Source organism: Protomyctophum parallelum, assembly GCF_964188405.1.
Source record: "Protomyctophum parallelum genome assembly, chromosome: 7".
NCBI classification, from domain to species: Eukaryota; Metazoa; Chordata; class Actinopteri; order Myctophiformes; family Myctophidae; genus Protomyctophum; species Protomyctophum parallelum.
Window position 1 is genome coordinate 2,636,733 of NC_139705.1, and position 17,067 is coordinate 2,653,799.

General features: G+C 42.4%; 1 protein-coding gene across 1 annotated transcript in view; it reads left to right on the forward strand.

Moving 5' to 3' along the window:
* Window positions 1–17,067, forward strand: part of snx21 (sorting nexin family member 21) — a 28,448-nt gene that overhangs the window by 6,742 nt on the left and 4,639 nt on the right. The window contains exons 2-5 of the mRNA XM_083769429.1: window positions 3,876–4,242; window positions 11,257–11,462; window positions 12,941–13,082; window positions 15,572–15,737. Coding sequence (XP_083625555.1) covers window positions 3,906–4,242; window positions 11,257–11,462; window positions 12,941–13,082; window positions 15,572–15,737 — 851 coding nt within the window. The 5' untranslated portion in view covers window positions 3,876–3,905. The remainder of the gene's footprint in view (window positions 1–3,875; window positions 4,243–11,256; window positions 11,463–12,940; window positions 13,083–15,571; window positions 15,738–17,067) is intronic.

Sequence of the window (17,067 nt, forward strand, 5' to 3'; positions counted from 1 at the left end):
ACACGCACATGGAGTAGACTGATTGATTGGTATACCAAAACAACCCTTGCTTAGCACCTCGCTAAAAGCGGGTGCGCAGCGCAATACGAATGACCGACCTGGCTGGATATATTATTAGTCAGTGGCTAGCTCAGGTCCATAACTCTATTTAATGCAACGCATTAGACTAGAGCTATGGACCAGAGCTAGTCAGTGGCCTCACTGGCCTGCATAACAAGCAACGTAAAAAAGGCAAAGATCCCCCCACCACCTCCTTCCACCACGCCGAGGTGTAGCCTATATGTCCGATGTTCTGTCTGAACTGAAGCAGTCAGAGCCAAGGAGAATGTTACAATACTAATTCACCATTAAGTAGCCTCTGCACTGTCTAAATGTCACACTCACATGATGGAACAGCAAGATAAAAACGGATAGTCTGTCTGTCTGTCCGTTCATTCATAAAATTAATTGACTATCTATCTATCTGCAATTCTGCATACGAAACTAATAGTCTATCAGTATAAAAACAAATTGATTATATAGATTATATTAAAAAAATATATCCAGATGAATATCAATATTGTGATCATTTCTGAAAATATATTGTGATATAATATTTTGTCATATTGCCTGCCCCTACCTCATATCACTTTATTAAAGAAAAATCACACCTGTGTGAAGTGAGGGGCACTCTTATCATCATACATCATGGTTTAAAGGTATATTCAGTGATTTCACTCAAAAAACCTTAGGTTTCGTTTTTGGCTGTGGGACCCAGCCTTTCGTCCAATCAGGATAGAGAGTCAAAAACGAAACCTAAGGTTTTTTGACCCCCAGGGGTTAACTGGGGACAGGGAGGAACTCCTTATATGGCCAGCACACTCTATAGTAGGGAGGATTATCACAACAAAACAAAAAAATAAGTGATATTTGAATTAAGTGAAATCACTGAATATACCTTTAATTTACGTCATAATTATTGGAATTTTGACCTAATTTCTCCGTTCATTGTCAATGGAAAATATTGAGACGTGTGGGGACTAAAGCTGTATATAGGAGGGGCTAGCGCCCCTCAAAAACACATTATTTGATAACTTTTCATCGTGCTCCTAAAATAATTTGTGTGCTACTAGACTTTTTCAACTTAGGCGCACACGTGCTACTTGTAAAAATGCTAAGCGTCGAGCCCTGGTCGAGGGCGACGTTTTTTCTTTCCATCCTGGTGTTGGCTCACTGTGTTGTCGCCAGGAACGAGCTCGTTGAACTCCCTCTGGTGTTTAAAAATTAGAACGCACACGGATGGTCGCTGACTGTAAACAAACGAGAAATGCCTGCCAACATGGCGGCCGCTACCACGTGACACATATGTTAACGCCCCCTCCGGGAGATTTTGGTGGACCCTATAGACCGATTCCGTACCGGTTTCATGGTCGCAGCCTACGGATTTCCTGTAGGCGGACTCGACGTAGCTGCGGGGGTAAAACCCTCACCAGGCGCACCTCTTCCACTACAGTGAACGGCAGAGTGACTGATGTTAGTTTGCCTCAAACTTTACTCCTTTACCTGCTTTTTTACTAACACTAAAACATTACAAAGATGCCCAGAACATCGAGATGAACCTGTGTGGTTTATGGCTGCTCCAACAGTAGTGGCAACATAACAAATAAAATAAAACGGAATGTCTAATATCCACCGCGATGGCTGAGACCAGAGCCATTGAGTAATGGTTGAGACAAAGCAGTGAAGAATCCTGCAAGATACATAATTTCAGTCTTACCCAATACCCAATCTTTCTGTTTTATGAACACAAGGCTGCTGTATTTTATACCTCATACTAAGCATTTAAAGTATGAGGTATAAAGTACAGCAGCCTTGTGTTAATAAAACAGAAATATTTGGTATTGGGTAAGACTGGCGTTATGTATCTTTCACTGCTTTGTCTCAACCATTGCTCAATGGCTCTGGTCTCCGCCACCGCGGTGGATATTAGACATTCCGTTTTTATTTTATTTTTATGTTGCCACTACTGTTGGAGCAGCCATAAACTACACAGGTTCATTCAATGTTCTTTTGCTTAATTAGTAATTCTCCTCACCTGGTAGCTTCACAAGGGTAGTTATGAGGTGATTAGTTTGGTCAGAGTCAGTTCAGTTCAAGCCAGCACACTGTCAAGAGCTCTCTCACTGCATGTTGAGTTAACCCTTTCTATCAGGCCTTGGACAGGATAAGTCTGTAAGTTTGTGTGTTTTTTGTTAAACTTTATGGCTCTTTAAGCATATCTTGGCTCTTAAAGCAATATGCTTGATATTTTCTAAAATGTTGATTGCATTTAGTACAGTGAGTACAACATGTTCTTTTTCATGTATGATGCATACAAATAACTATGTTTGGTTTATGATTTTACAGTATATGACACCAATGTTGTGTTTTCTATTTTTTCTGTATTGCAGTTTTACAATTTATTCATCAGTAAAGAACCTAAATCAAGTCACGCCTTTTGGAGCTTTATTGGGAACTTTGTTAGCTGTCTGCCAAGCCATACAGACTGTACACCAACGTATAGTAAGGGCAGAATAGTCAGGGTGTGTTTACTGGCATTAAAACGTCTCCGTTTCCTGAGAAGATAAAGCCGCTGCCTTGCCTTTTTGTAGATGTTATCTGCATTGGTCTGAAAGGTGAGTTTATTGTCTATGGTCGTTCCCAGATATTTAAAGTCGCTGACCTAGTGTAGATATTCGTCGTACACAAACATAAAATTCCCATTGACCCATATCCCATATATATATATATATATATATATATATATATATATATATATATTATGTCTTTGGACTTGTATCCTGATGTCCAAGAGTAATAAATATTATCAAAGTGAAAACGAGTTGCACCATTGTGCCACACCATTTGTCACCATTGTACATTAAGTGCATTTTATTTGACTTAAAGGGGCATTCCACTCATTTTCAACATTTTACTGTCATTAATATACCTTAGAGCTGTGGAAATAATAAAAAGGTCCCCCCATTCTGTGTTTCCTAGAACTGTAAGTATGAAAAAAAATCATTTTTCAATTTTTTCAGACCCCTAGTTCTAGGAAACATATAATTGGGGGGGGACCTTTTTAGTATTTCCACAGCTCTAAGGTATATTAATGACACAGTAAATTGTTGAAAATGAGTGGAATGCCCCAAACCACATACGTACGTATGTCACTCGCTGCAGCAGTTGATCTCCTTACTGCGAGCGGTGGCACACTCTGGGTCTCTGTGGCGTTGTATCTTGGTGGCCTCCTGCCAGTGTTTCTCCATCCTTCTCATGAGCTCTGTGCTCTGGGGCTCTGTTATAATCAACTTACATTGTCTTGGCTGGAGATTGCTCTGCTGCTTATTTGAGTGTATTTTCAGACAGTTTCAGACAGACAATTTGTGCTTGGTTTGCTCTTTTTACCCCTCTACCCCCCCCTTATACGGCTAAGCAAATCGACATGTTACGTCATATTGTAAGGGTGCCCCTCACCTTACACGGGTGCGATTGTTCTTTTTTAGTTTTAAAATATTTATATTTATATTATGTCTTTTGACTTGTGTCTAAGAGTAATACATATTATCAAAGTGAGAACGAGTTGCACCATTGTGCCACACCATTTGTCACCATTGTGTGGCAAAGTATAAAATACAGCATCCCTGACAGTTGCAGTATAAGAAGTATTTGCCTCTGAAATACAGCATACGTGGTTAATCTGTTTCTTCTATAAAAACATTAAATATAGAAACAATTATTCGATTTAATATAAAAAGTAAATGCAGGCAATGGAACAATCGCTCAGAAAATAATCCATAGTTTCTGCCCTATTACTGTGTGTGATTTTTGACCCCTCTTTCCTCCCGTCTCTCCAGCCCCCCCTGGTGGCCAAGGAGGAGGCCTGCATGGCATCTCGGCTGCTGGACCGACTCAAACGCTCGTTGTTCAGAGACGGCCAGGGGGCGGGGCCCGAGGGGGCGGGGCCCGAGCAACCGGGAATTGATCCGGATGGCGGCGGAGGAGGAGGAGGAGGAGGAGGAGGAGAACACTTCCTGGAGGACGAGGACCAATGGGAGGCGGAGCTGGAGGAAGAGGAGGAGTGTGTGACGGACAGGCTGGTTGGAACTCTGTGCTTCGACGGGGGCGGAGGCGGAGGCGGCGAGGAGGAGGGGGAGGGGTCGGGAGTGGACAGCGACTCTGACTTCATGGGAGAGTCCATGGAGGAGGTGCTTAGCAGCACAGGTAAGACACTGGAGGGCGGGGCTTAGTTGTGGAGGTGTTACGCAGCAGTGTTGTTCTCGTCGACTAAAGCTAAGACGAAAAATGTTCGTCGACTACCTTTTTCCACTGACGAAAACTAAATGGAAACTAAATGAAAACTATCTATGATGACTAAGACTAAATATACTGACAATTTCGTCGACAAATAAAAACTAGACTAAAATGTTAGGAAGGGACTAGTGGACAAGAGATCCAGTATAAGTCATTTTACACTTGGTTGCAGTGTAAAAACAGTCATTACGACGGCATCACGACCCGCCAAAATACATTTTAGTCGACTAAATCACCTGTAGATTTAGTCGACTAAAATCTTATGACATTTAGTCGACTAAAACTAGACTAACAATAAAACATTCCGGTTGACTAAAATGTGACTAAAACGAAATAAACTGTTCAAAAGACACAGACTAAAACTAAAATATAAATTTGCTGCCAAAAACAACACTGTTACACCGGTTACAACCTGTGGGGCATGATGAGAGCTTTATTTTAGTCCGTATTACTAGTATTAGAATGTGACAATGAATGTGACATCGTTTCCTTGGCAACCCAAGTCATCTTGACACTAAACAATCCAAGGTTAAACTGCTATCTATTCATTGTTTGACATACCAGAAGGAAGCCATCAGACCGAAACAAAGTTGCAGGCACTGCCTGCCTGTGAGGAGCTGAGGACAAGCACTTTCAACCATATTGACACATATAAATGAAATATATTTTTTTATCAGATTGATAAATACATATTTATTGATGAATACAGTATATTTTCAATCTATATTCCGTAGCCCCAATAGATCACTATCTCTCAATTTCAGGGCCAGGGATCACCACAAGGACCCTTTTCTACGAGTGTTGTACAAGTTCTGTTATTTTTACCGTCTAATTTTGGTTTTTATTTGATTCAGAATAAATTTTTAAAAAATATTTTTTTTTTCCCTTGAACTGGGAACCAAAGTGGGCATGTCACTATTCTGCAGGTTGGAAGATGCAGTCAAGACATAAACAATGGAAAAATCATAAAAAAAATAAAAGAAACTGGATGACGATTGCATTTGCCCTGTGAAATGGACATTTCGACCGCTCAATATTTGACACATTGCTGAGCTGGAAATGAACAGGCCACCCCCCATTGGTTAAAATGGTTCTGTTTAAAACTGGTTTGAATGCAAGCCAGTTTACAAAAAAGACGTAGAATGGCTTGGATCTGGGCTGTACGGCGCACGGCCACAGAGACATAACGTTCAACAAAGTATCTAAGCATGGCCGTGTTTGTTCACCACATTTTCCTTGTCCTTGTAAGGTATTTGGGCCCGACGTTCTTTCTATCCATCCTGGTGTTGGTTCACTATGTTGTCGCCAAGAACGAGCTCAATATTTACAAAAACACACCACCGTCACTCTATTCTGAGTGATGTGGGCTAGAGTAATAATGGCGCCGCTAGCTTTTCAGTCGCCGTCCCCCTCTCGTACACGTTTTTACACCCCATAAAGAAGGTGAATGAATGTTATCATAACTCAAGGCTAAAGGCATCCTGAAAAATAATAAGTGTGGGACGATTTAAAATCTTTTTTTTTTTTCTCCAATTATGTAATGTCACAGTTAGCAGAGGGTGGGTGCATTCAAGACCTGCCAGCTCTGAATCAATCTGGTCTTCTCAATCAATTCAAAACCAAAGACCACATGACTGACCACCACGGATCAAATGACATGATCATGTTCAGAGGCTGCTTTGTTCTGTTTTTGTGAGCTTTGTATATGCTCTCAATTATGCAGTAAGAAAACAAAAGGCGTGCATGATACGAACGCCACAACTGCACACTTCTGTGACAAGTATACAGTGAATGCAATAAGATGGGGCTGCAACAGTTATTTGAACTACTCAATTTAATAAAATCTAAAATAATAAAATCATATTATAAAAAGTAAATGCATTGCCAAGAAGGTAATACGTAGTTGCAGATACGGAAAAAAAATACAAATGCACACAATTGGGGGGGGGGGGGGGGGGGAACAGCTCAGTGGCCTTGTGGTTAGAGTGTCCGCCCTGAGACTGGGAGGTCGGGGTTCAATACCTGGCCGGGTCATACCAAAGACTCTAAAGATCTGACCCAGTGCCTCCCTGCTTGACTTGTACATCAAGCTGCCTCACGCTACAGAAACAGGAGATAGGCTCCTGCCCTATGGCCTCATGGCTACAGAAACGGGAGATAAGCTCCTGCCCTATGGCCTCATGGCTACAGAAACAGGAGATAGGCTCCTGCCCTATGGCCTCATGGCTACAGAAACAGGAGATAGGCTCCTGCCCTATGGCCTCATGGCTACAGAAACAGGAGATAGGCTCCTGCCCTATGGCCTCATGGCTACAGAAACAGGAGATAGGCTCCTGCCCTATGGGCCTCGTCATGGCTCGGCAAGGCTACTTACTTACACAATTGAAAAGGACAATTCACAATGAAACTTCTTTCTAATGTGCTGTTTCAGTGGGAGCAATGGTGGAAACACACTTCTAGTTTGTATGCATTTTAAGATGTGGCTTTTTGGCCTGTTCGGGCATGTTTTATTACGTTGGCTAATTACGCCCACTGTCCTGCCCTGCTTTCTAAAGAAACACAAGGACAACCCTCCTCTAAATCAGGGGGTCTCAAAGTTTTTGCCCGGGGACCCCCGGAAATGCTTTGGCAATGTCTCGGGACCCCCGCCCCACCCCCTCCCGACCCCCAATATAAATTGACTGCTACAATAACCTTAATAATAGAGACAATACACCATAAATAAATACTGAAAACAGATATACATTAGGGAAAGTGTATGCATGTACTCTGTGTAAACCATGTAAACGCTTCATTCCCATGCCATTTAGTTGCAAAAAATAATAAAATAAAAAAATAACCCCTGCTCTAAATAACTACTTTGTTCCAGGGACGCGAGAAGCAAAGACTTGAGTTAAAGGGGAATACCACTCATTTTCAACATTTTACCATGTCATTAATATACCTTAGAGCTGTTGTGTGGAAACAATAAAAAAAAGTCCCCCCCCTCCCCCATTCTGTGTTTCCTAGAAAAAGCATTAACAAAAAAATCATTAACATGGTGAAACAAATGTTAATGATTTTTTTCAGACCTCCAGTTCTAGGAAACGCAATAAAAAATATATATATATTATTATTATTTCCACACAACAGCTCTAAGGTATATTCATGACATAGTGAATAACACCCCGAACGCCCGGGGTTATTTAATCCATTTCAGGGGTTCCCAAACTGTGGCGTGCTAACGCCCTCTAGGGGGCGACATGAAAAGGGTAATGGCGGTGTTATGGTGTTTTTAACACAAACGGCAAAATCCCGTAAAACATGGTTGTAAGGAGATGTATAGAGCAGCTGCGGGAGTATATACAGCATATGCATGTCTCTCAGTGCAGTGACATTCTGTGATTATTTGCCATAATCGTATTACAAAATGTATCATTTTTGGCCAAATACAACGAGACTGAGCGCTGGGGGTGTGTCAGCCAGCTCAGGAGGTAACCGGGGGTGCACGGCCATTTTTATTTTTGAATAGCCAACTATTGAATAGGCTGGAATAGCCAACTACTGCTCTCTCTCTCTCTCTCTCTCTCTCTCTCTCTCTAGAGAGAGCTTTTTGCACAAAGAGTCAATATGAAATTTAAAATTAAAGTGTATATCCAACCAAAAGCCAAGGTATTTATAGCGCCGCTCCACCCACTCAATGGGGATTCCATCTAGAGTGGAGATATTCACTATGCAATAGTGCTTGGAGTGAACAACATACCTTTGTTTGTTTTTGCCGTTTAGCAGTAAAACACAACACGAGATCACAACAGTACGGTATCGGTATTCGCCATCGGCTAACACAGAAATTGTGGTATCTGGATCGGAACGGGAGTGAAAAAAGAGTATCTGGACAATATATATATATATATATAGTTTTAATGGATTAAGCCGATTAAACACCTATGCAATCTTATTTCGTGAAGACTCGTGAGGAATCGTGCAGCACTAGTTGGCTGTCCAATTCATTTGAGTTATTCTTATGTTTTTGTTTTTTTTATGAATATTTTCATGGGAGAAAAAATAGAATCTTGATCAAATTCTTGTTTAGGGAAAAAACAAAATCGAGATTCACATTTGAGCCAGAATGGTGCAGCTCTACTACATTAGTCCCACTGATCCAAGTCAGAGCACACCCGGTTGATGATAAAAGTGCTCTGAAAATGCACATGGCCCACTGACCACCCATTCTGACCTGAGATCAGATTCATACGAGGTTTCCACTGGACACACGCTGGTCTGACGAACCCATTCTGACCTGAGATCAGTCGTTCTTCGATTTTTCAAAAATAGCAGACCTACAAGCTCGTATCGCGCCACTCGGTGGCGCGATATGAGCTTGTAGATCTGCTATTTTTCAATAGCTAAAGCATAACATGATGTCGACACCAAAATGGGTGCCCGGTCAGAATGGGTTAACGGGGCTGATATGGTTCCCGTTTCGCATTTGAGTAAATGGTGCTCTGTGACTGGCCAGTCGCTGTGAATGACAGCCTACACCTAAATTTAACCCTAACCTTAACCTCAGTAAAACTATACCTAAACCTAACCCTAACCTCAGTAAAACTATACCTAAACCTAACCCTAACCCTTACCTCAGTAAAACTATACCTAAACCTAACCCTAACCTCAGTAAAACTATACCTAAACCTAACCCTAACCTCAGTAAAACCATACCTAAACCTAACCTCAGTAAAGCATACCTAAACCTAACCTCAGTAAGGGGCGTTTCCAAGAACCCGAATGCGAAACGAATACCATATTAGCCTTAACGGATCATGTGGTCAAGTAATGCAATGCCACAGATGCTTTTCCCGGTGTCCTTTTGCACACCTATAATAACAAGTGCGTCGGAGTAATGAACTTGAATAATGTTTAACCCATTTTGGGTGGGAACCCCGTTTGGTGTTGTAAGCATTCTGTTGTACTTTAGCTATTGAAAAATAGCAGACCTACAAGCTCATAGCGCGCCACTCGGTGGTTTGTAGGTCTGCTATTTTTTGAAAAGTCGTGAAAATGTTGCGCAAATCTTTGAATATTTATTTCAGAGTGAATATCCTTGACAAAAATATTGGCTTCTGGGGGGGTCCCTGGAACTACATATTTTGAGATGGGGCTCCGTGGCCCAATAGAGATGATTCTGGGGGTCCTTGCCATGAAAAAGGTTGAGCACCACTGACACAGAAACGTGGATTTTTCAGAAAAATGACCTCAGTCCAAAATTGATGCCTATATACGTTTTATTCTCTGTATCTTTTGAGGAATCCAATGATTGATTTATGGTGCTTTGTTAACAATGACACAGTGGTGCAACTCGTGATCCAATCAGTGTGTGAGTTGTTTGACCTGGGCCTTTTTGCCACGAGGCTGGTGATGATGAGCACACATGATAACGGTACATACCGTCTGTGTTCATTAATCATTGTGATTTTATCGCGCAGAAATAACTGATCTACAAGCTCACATTGCATCACATCATCACAAGACAGACAGAGGGAGGGAGGAGTCCCAGCAGTAGGGGTGTGATAAAGGTCTCCGTTTAACAGCAGGGCTTTGAATTGTCGTTCGGCAGATCTCCCGCTTGGCTCCAAGTGTTCTCGTTTTGAGTAAATACTTTTGAAGAGAATCGTGTTTATCGTGTTTATCGTGTTTATCGTGTTTCTAGTGCCATTTTTCAACTTGTACTACACCTCGCTGTGAAGCCATTCCTGTAACACTAAACTCCAGCCTAATTTCTGTAAGACTAAACTATGGATCTATGGAGCATCGCTACACATGTAGCCATTATTCAACAACGTAAGTATAAAACCTTTTTGGACGACATCATTATTGACAATTCGGGTCGTTTTGAGGAAGCAATCTGATTGGTTTAAACGGTTTCTAGCCGTGGATCAAACCAGCACCGTTCACCACCTAATCAAAACAAAGAATTCAGCCGCTCTGTTTTCCCACAGCGCTATAGCAAACTCGGTGGCTAGGCTAGCTAGTTTCTTGGGACATTTGTGGTCGGATAACAATAATAACAAAATAAGTTATACTTCAGTGATGCTTGCGGAACTCGACTTCGTCTCGTTCCTGACCGCATCACTGTCGTGGCAATAATCACGTTAAACCACACCCTCTCGTGTAATATTGCTTAAACGATTAGAGTGAAAAAGATATGGCTCATGTAATTCTTTCACTTTTAAAATATGTAACATTCTTTCCAAATATTGTTATGAACAGAATCTAATGTTTTATGGCCACGATTCACAAGGAGCCTGGATGGCTTGATTCCTTGCTTAACCTATTTGAGCCTGACGTCGAAATTAAAAAAAAATGTCTGCTAAATTCTGACAGTTTTCTGAAATACCTCATGTTTCTGTATCAGTGGTGCTCAATATTTCATGTCAAGGACCCCAGAGATTATATGTAATTGGCCGCCCCCCCCCCCCCATCTGAAAATATGGGGGTTGTTCCAGGAACCCCTCAGAAGCAAATATTTGATTTAAAAACGTTTGCTGTGAAAGAACATATATTCAAAGATTTGCGACACATTTTCACGATTTTTCAAAAATAGCAGACCTACAAGCTCGTAGCGCTATGAGCTTGTAGATCTGCTATTTTTCAATAGCTAAATTATAACAATGTTTAAAACACCAAATGGGGTTCCCGCCCAAAATGGATTAAGACTCTTAAAAACAGTTTAAGAGCCAAAAACGTCAAGACGTCTAATTGCCAATTATGTACCGGATGCCAGGGACGACAAGACGTCTTCCCTTGGGAATTATTATTTATTCATCTTTTATTTTTTCATTTTTTATTTTTTATCCATATTTTGAAAATTCCTCTCCGGTGAAAAACATGGCAGCCACTGTTATGCACAATTGACCACTCTCTCTCTCCATCTATCTTTCTCTGTAGAGACCAGTCCAGGGGGCGTGTCTCCCCCGAGCTCCTCCTCCCAGTTTACCCGGCAGCTTCAGGAGAGTTGGAGGAGCCTGCGAGGCCCCGCCCCTTCCTGTAGAGCGCAGAGTGACGGCAACGTCTCCTGCCGATCGCAGGCGGACAGCTTGTCGTTTGAGGTGACCGACGCCAGCGTGGTGCAAGATGGAACCTCCAAATATGTGGTGAGTCACAACAAAATCACAAACGACACTAGCCTTTTGTATATAAGTCACAAGTTCCGTCTCCTTCAACGGTGGTTCTCAACCTGTGGGTAAAGATGCAGCCATACAGAAACCTTGAACCTAGTAGGTTTGGCAGATTAATAACATCATGTATCTTTCTTTGCATCGAGTGCCATGTAGTAGCCATGTTAGATGCTGCTTCAATAACCTCTGGTCATGGAAATTAGATGATCTACAAGCTCACAAGTCACAACACATCACTTCAGCTAATATATATATATATATATTCGGCATATTTTCTACCGGTACACCTTTATCCAAGGCGCTTTACATAGATTGTGCATTGCATTCACCAACCTGCACATCGGGAGCAATTAGGGGTTCAAAGTCTTGATCAAGGACACTTCGACACTAACTCTGAGGGAGCCCCGGGTTCGAACTGGCAACTTTGCGGTTCCCATCCGGTCACTCTACCCCTGAGCCACTGCCGCCCCACATGCCAGTGCCTCCTTTTGCTTTGCTGCAGTCACTGGAGTTCAGACATAGATGTACAGTATAAAAAAGAAAATCAGATGCACAACACATAGCCATAGGTCTGTCACAAATAATTATTACATAATCGCCTAACTGATATTTAACATAATCGCACTACATTTTTGCATAATGGCCATAATCATTTCCATGGTGAAAAATGTTAATATATTTTCCAAAATTGTGGAAATAGCAGATCTACAAGCTATCTTACATCACTGTATGTGATCCACTGTGAGAGTTCTCTCTGTGATAATTCCTATATAAACTAGATAACTGCGTGGGCTCGCTGAAAACCTGCAATGTATAAAAATGTGTTGTTATGGCAACCACAGATAGCACCTCTGTGTGAGTCCTGAAAGATCTGACTCTTCCTCATGAAAAAATCACACCTGTGTGAACTGAGTGGTGCAACTCCCCTCTCTCCCCCTCCTCTCTCTCTCTCTCTCTCTCTCTCTCTCTCTCTCTCTCATTATTGCAGCTCTCTCTCTCTCTCTCTCTCTCTGTTTCTGGCAAACAGCGCCCCTACTGGTACTAATAGTCATACTCAGTGCTCATTGGCGGACACAGAGTCACGGACAGTGCTGTTTCCTTGGAGTGGTCGCACCACTCAAAAAAGTGCAAAAAGAAAAATGCAAGCACAAACGCCTCCATAAAGCTTTAACGTTTTAACTATAGATTTCTAGCACAAAGTATATGTGGAAGTATAGACAAATCCACAGAGGGGTGCCCTGGGCGCGGCCATTACTGAGGCGTAATCCATGGAGCAGGTGCTCCGTAGGCCAGGTGTGGCTAATCAGTGCTGCTGTGCTTAATGGTACACCTCAGTAATGGCCGCACCCAGGCAACCCTCTGTGGATTTGTCTATATTTGGATGCCAAAAACTATTGTATGGTATGCTTGCTGCCGGAGCGAGCCCACAATAAAATGTACTTACTTACTTGCAGTTATACACCATCCATGTGAGCCAGTCGGGCGGTTCAGATAAGACGCCTGCCGTCGTCACCCGGCGATACTCGGACTTCCAGAGACTCCACAGCACGCTGCGGCGGTACCACGGGGACCAAATGGAACGCGTCTGCTTCCCCCGTAAGCAGACCTACAACATACCTACAAAATAGCAGACCTACAAGCTCATGGCGCGGCACCGAGTGCCGCGCCATGAACTTGTAGGGTCTGCTATTTTCGAAAAGTCGTGAAAATGTGGCTCAAATCTTTGAATATATATTCTTTCAGAGTGAATCTTTGCTTCTGGGGGGGGTTTCCTGGAACGACGTATTTTCAGACGGGGGTCGGTGGCCAATTACATATCATTTTTGGGGTCCTTAATTGACATGAAATATTGAGCACCACTGATACAGAAACATACGGTTTTTCAGAAAAGTGTCATTTAGAAGATTTTTTTTTTTTTTAATTTCGACGTCGGGCCTAAATGGGTTAAATCCATTCTTTACAGCTTTGTACATTAGAGGCCTTCAGTGGATCCATGGTGTGTTTATCATTATGTGTATTGTCAGTACTCAAGGTTGATACAGACATACAGTAAACACTGTGCATAAGGATGCCAAAATCCTTTTTCTTGCGGTGCCGGCCCACGGGAGAGAACTTCAACAGGGAATCTTGAAACGACAAGAAAGTGGCCACGTACATGACGCAGAGATAAAAGTGCCTGCATGACGATTAGGCTGACCTAGGATCAGATTGCAGCAGCGGATTATACACAGGATTTTGAATGTATTTCTTTGCTGCAAATGTGTACCAGGCTGACAGCGGAGTTGTGAGTTGTGAGAACTATACCTCCATGCGATCAAATGTGCGTGCACCAGCACCACATGTGATCACCACGTGAGATCGTGGGTTCCTTCTTCTTCATCGAGGTGAAAACATTCAAATTAGCTTAGATTCCATTGTGTTCCAAGTCCAACAGTAGCCTATACTGGCATGTACTGGTAGAAGAAGCAATCTTGTAATCATTAGGTTTGCCCCAAATTGCTAGGTCCACATAATGCTGATTGTCGACAGCTGGGTCCACAAATTTCACAGGTCCATTATTAGAGCAGGGGTTCTCAACCTTTTTAGCCGGGGACCCCCGGAAATGCTTTGACCATGTCTCTCGACCCCCGCCCCACCTGGTCCCGCCAATACAAACTGACTGCATAAAAAAACCTTAATAATAGAGAAAATATATCATAAATGAGTACTGAAACCAGATATAATCATTAAGGAAAGTGTATCTACGTGTACTATGTAAACGCTTCATTTCCATTTTCCAGCCATACAGTTGCAAAAAAGAAAAGAAAAAAAAGTTGTATTTTTTATTTTTATTTATTTTTAAATAATTTTGGACCCCTGCATTAGAGTTTGGGTTTGTCATTTCGGACGACTGTGGCTCAGGAGGTAGAGCAGGTCGTCCAATGATCCAAGGGTCGGCGGTTCGAATCCCGGCTCCTCCTGTCTACATGCCGAAGTGTCCTTGGGCAAGACACTGAACCCCAAATTGCTCCCGATGCGCTGGTTGGTACCTTGCATGGCTTCCGCCGCAATCGGTGTATGAATGGGTGAATGTAATGCACAATCTATGTATTGTATGTATTGGATAAAGGCGCTTGTAAAGTTGCCCGAGGGCCAAGGCTCCAAAAACAGTCAGCGATGCTTTTTGATGGTTTTTATTGCTCCAAACTCCAGCTCCAGTGCAGATATTCGCAACGGAAAAATCAAACAACAAAAGTAATACTGGCCAAAATACAAAATAAAGAACTCAAAAATACTTAACGCTCAACAAAGGAAAAAGGGAAAATAACAAACTGCACTAGGCTATGCCCATGACAGGGGCCCTGGCAGCTCTCTCACAGGCGTGTCAGCATGATGCCTGCCCGAGCCTAACTGACTAGCTCTGCCTGCAGTCTCCCCTTTATAGGAGAGGATCCTACCACCAACAGAGAAACAATTAATTATACCCAGCTTATCTACAAGCTCCCAGTTATCAGCTGAACCTTAATCAGTAACCCCATACCTAGATGTTCTATTTTAGATTAATCATCATATTGGGTTACCTTAATTTCCCCAGATAATAGACATACTTTGATAAATTACATTGTGGAACACCCCTGCTCCTCACCAGTACTTGGCACCTTCCCCCTCTTAAAGTGCCAGCACTGGAGAGGCCATACAAATAGAGGTTACAATAAACACAGGTTAATAAACTGAATGTTTTCCCTGTGTGTATCATTTCATTTGTACATCCTGTAAATGCATACATCAACAGTATTGACATTAATGATAGGACCTGTCTGCCCCACTACCCACAGTCTGTGTGGTGTGTGCGTGAGTGCAATGTCCTTAATCAGTGTGTGTGTGTATAGGGCACGGGCTGCCCCGTGACAGCGCTATATAAATGCACCATTTACCATTTTGAATAATTTAGCATTTTTTCTAACACATGCATATCAATTTTGGGGGTCCTTGGCATGAAAACGTTCCACTGCCCTACTGTACATTACCTAGTGTTCATTACCAGTCTCGCGCGCATGTCATTGTATCCACAGCAACCATTTTGTCTGTGCTCATTGTGTTGCTAGGGAAGAAGCTGCACAGGAACTTCACAGCGGAGACCATCGCTAAGCGGAGCAGAGCCTTTGAGCAGTACCTGTACCACCTGTGTTCTCTGTCTGTCCTGCGGATGGCGCTGTCGGTCAGACACTTCTTCTACCTGGCCGACCTGCACACAGGACAGCTGCTGATCAGGTAACTCATGTTGATCGATTGATTGATTTGAAGTATTCATTAACCCATTCTGACCTGAGATCAGGTTCACACGAGGTTTCCGCCGGACACACACTGGTCTGATTAAACCCATTCTGACCTGAGATCAGATTAAAAAAATGTCAGTCGTTCTTCGATTTTTCAAAAATAGCAGATCTACAAGCTCGTATATGAGCTTGTAGATCTGCTATTTTTCAATAGCTAAAGCATAACATGATGCCGACACCAAAATGGGTGCCCGGTCAGAATGGGTTAACTGTGAACGACACCATAAAGCATTACACTTGTTTGCAATAGAGCGTCGCAGTCCCGCCCCCTCTCATGACGACGCCAGGCCCAGGAAATGAATCCCAATGCAGTGATGTAAATAGGTTTTCAATGTAATGGGTCCCGGGATGCACAGGTTGGTCATTCAAATGAGTCCCAAAAAAAAATCACACCTGTGTGAAGTGAGTGGTGCAACGAAACGGTTGAGAAATGACAGAGTTACCATGTGGCGGCTACTGTACCCTCTACTGTACTGTAATGTACTGGCACCCCCGAAAGCATACACTTAATACGTGCGTGTGTGTTTGTGTGTGCATTAGGTTGCGCACAGATGGTGAAAAACAACCATGCTGTTTTCGTGCTCATGCCCAGACACCCAGCCACCCACCCACACACATAGCTCCGTAAGGGAGTGGTTGCACCACACAAACATAATAATAATAAAACATATTTTATTTTATAAAAAATATATATAACATAGGATGAGGTCGGATGCGGGCATGCAAAATGATCGTGTCCGTAGATTATTGTTTTACCGCATTTTTGCCCCGCAATTTTTTTTTTTCCACGTGTATTATTATTACTGTGTATGCTGAGTACAGTAGTGCATCTCGTGGACGCAGGGGTTGTTGGTGTATTGCGGCCCAAAACTATAAAGTGTGTTTTGGGACGCAAAACGCACCCTATTTACATCACTGCCAATGCATTTTTCCCATAGACATTTCAAAACGTATTTATTTAAAGACCTTTTAAGCGTCGTACGAAGCCAACTCTTGTCGTGACAAATCATGACAACACACACAATATTTTGGACCAAACAAATACTTTTTTTCTACTTTCTAATTCTTTGTTTGGCCGAAATATTTTGTTTGTTGTCATGATTTGTCACGACAAGAGTTGGCTTTGTCCAGCGGCGTAAACGTCTTTAAATAAATACTTTCTGAAAAGTCTATGAGGAAAATGAACGGGGATTTATTTTTCCGGGTCTCTCGAGGGGGCGGGACTGCGACGCTCTATAGGGCTCGCCGTTTTCAATTCATCAAAG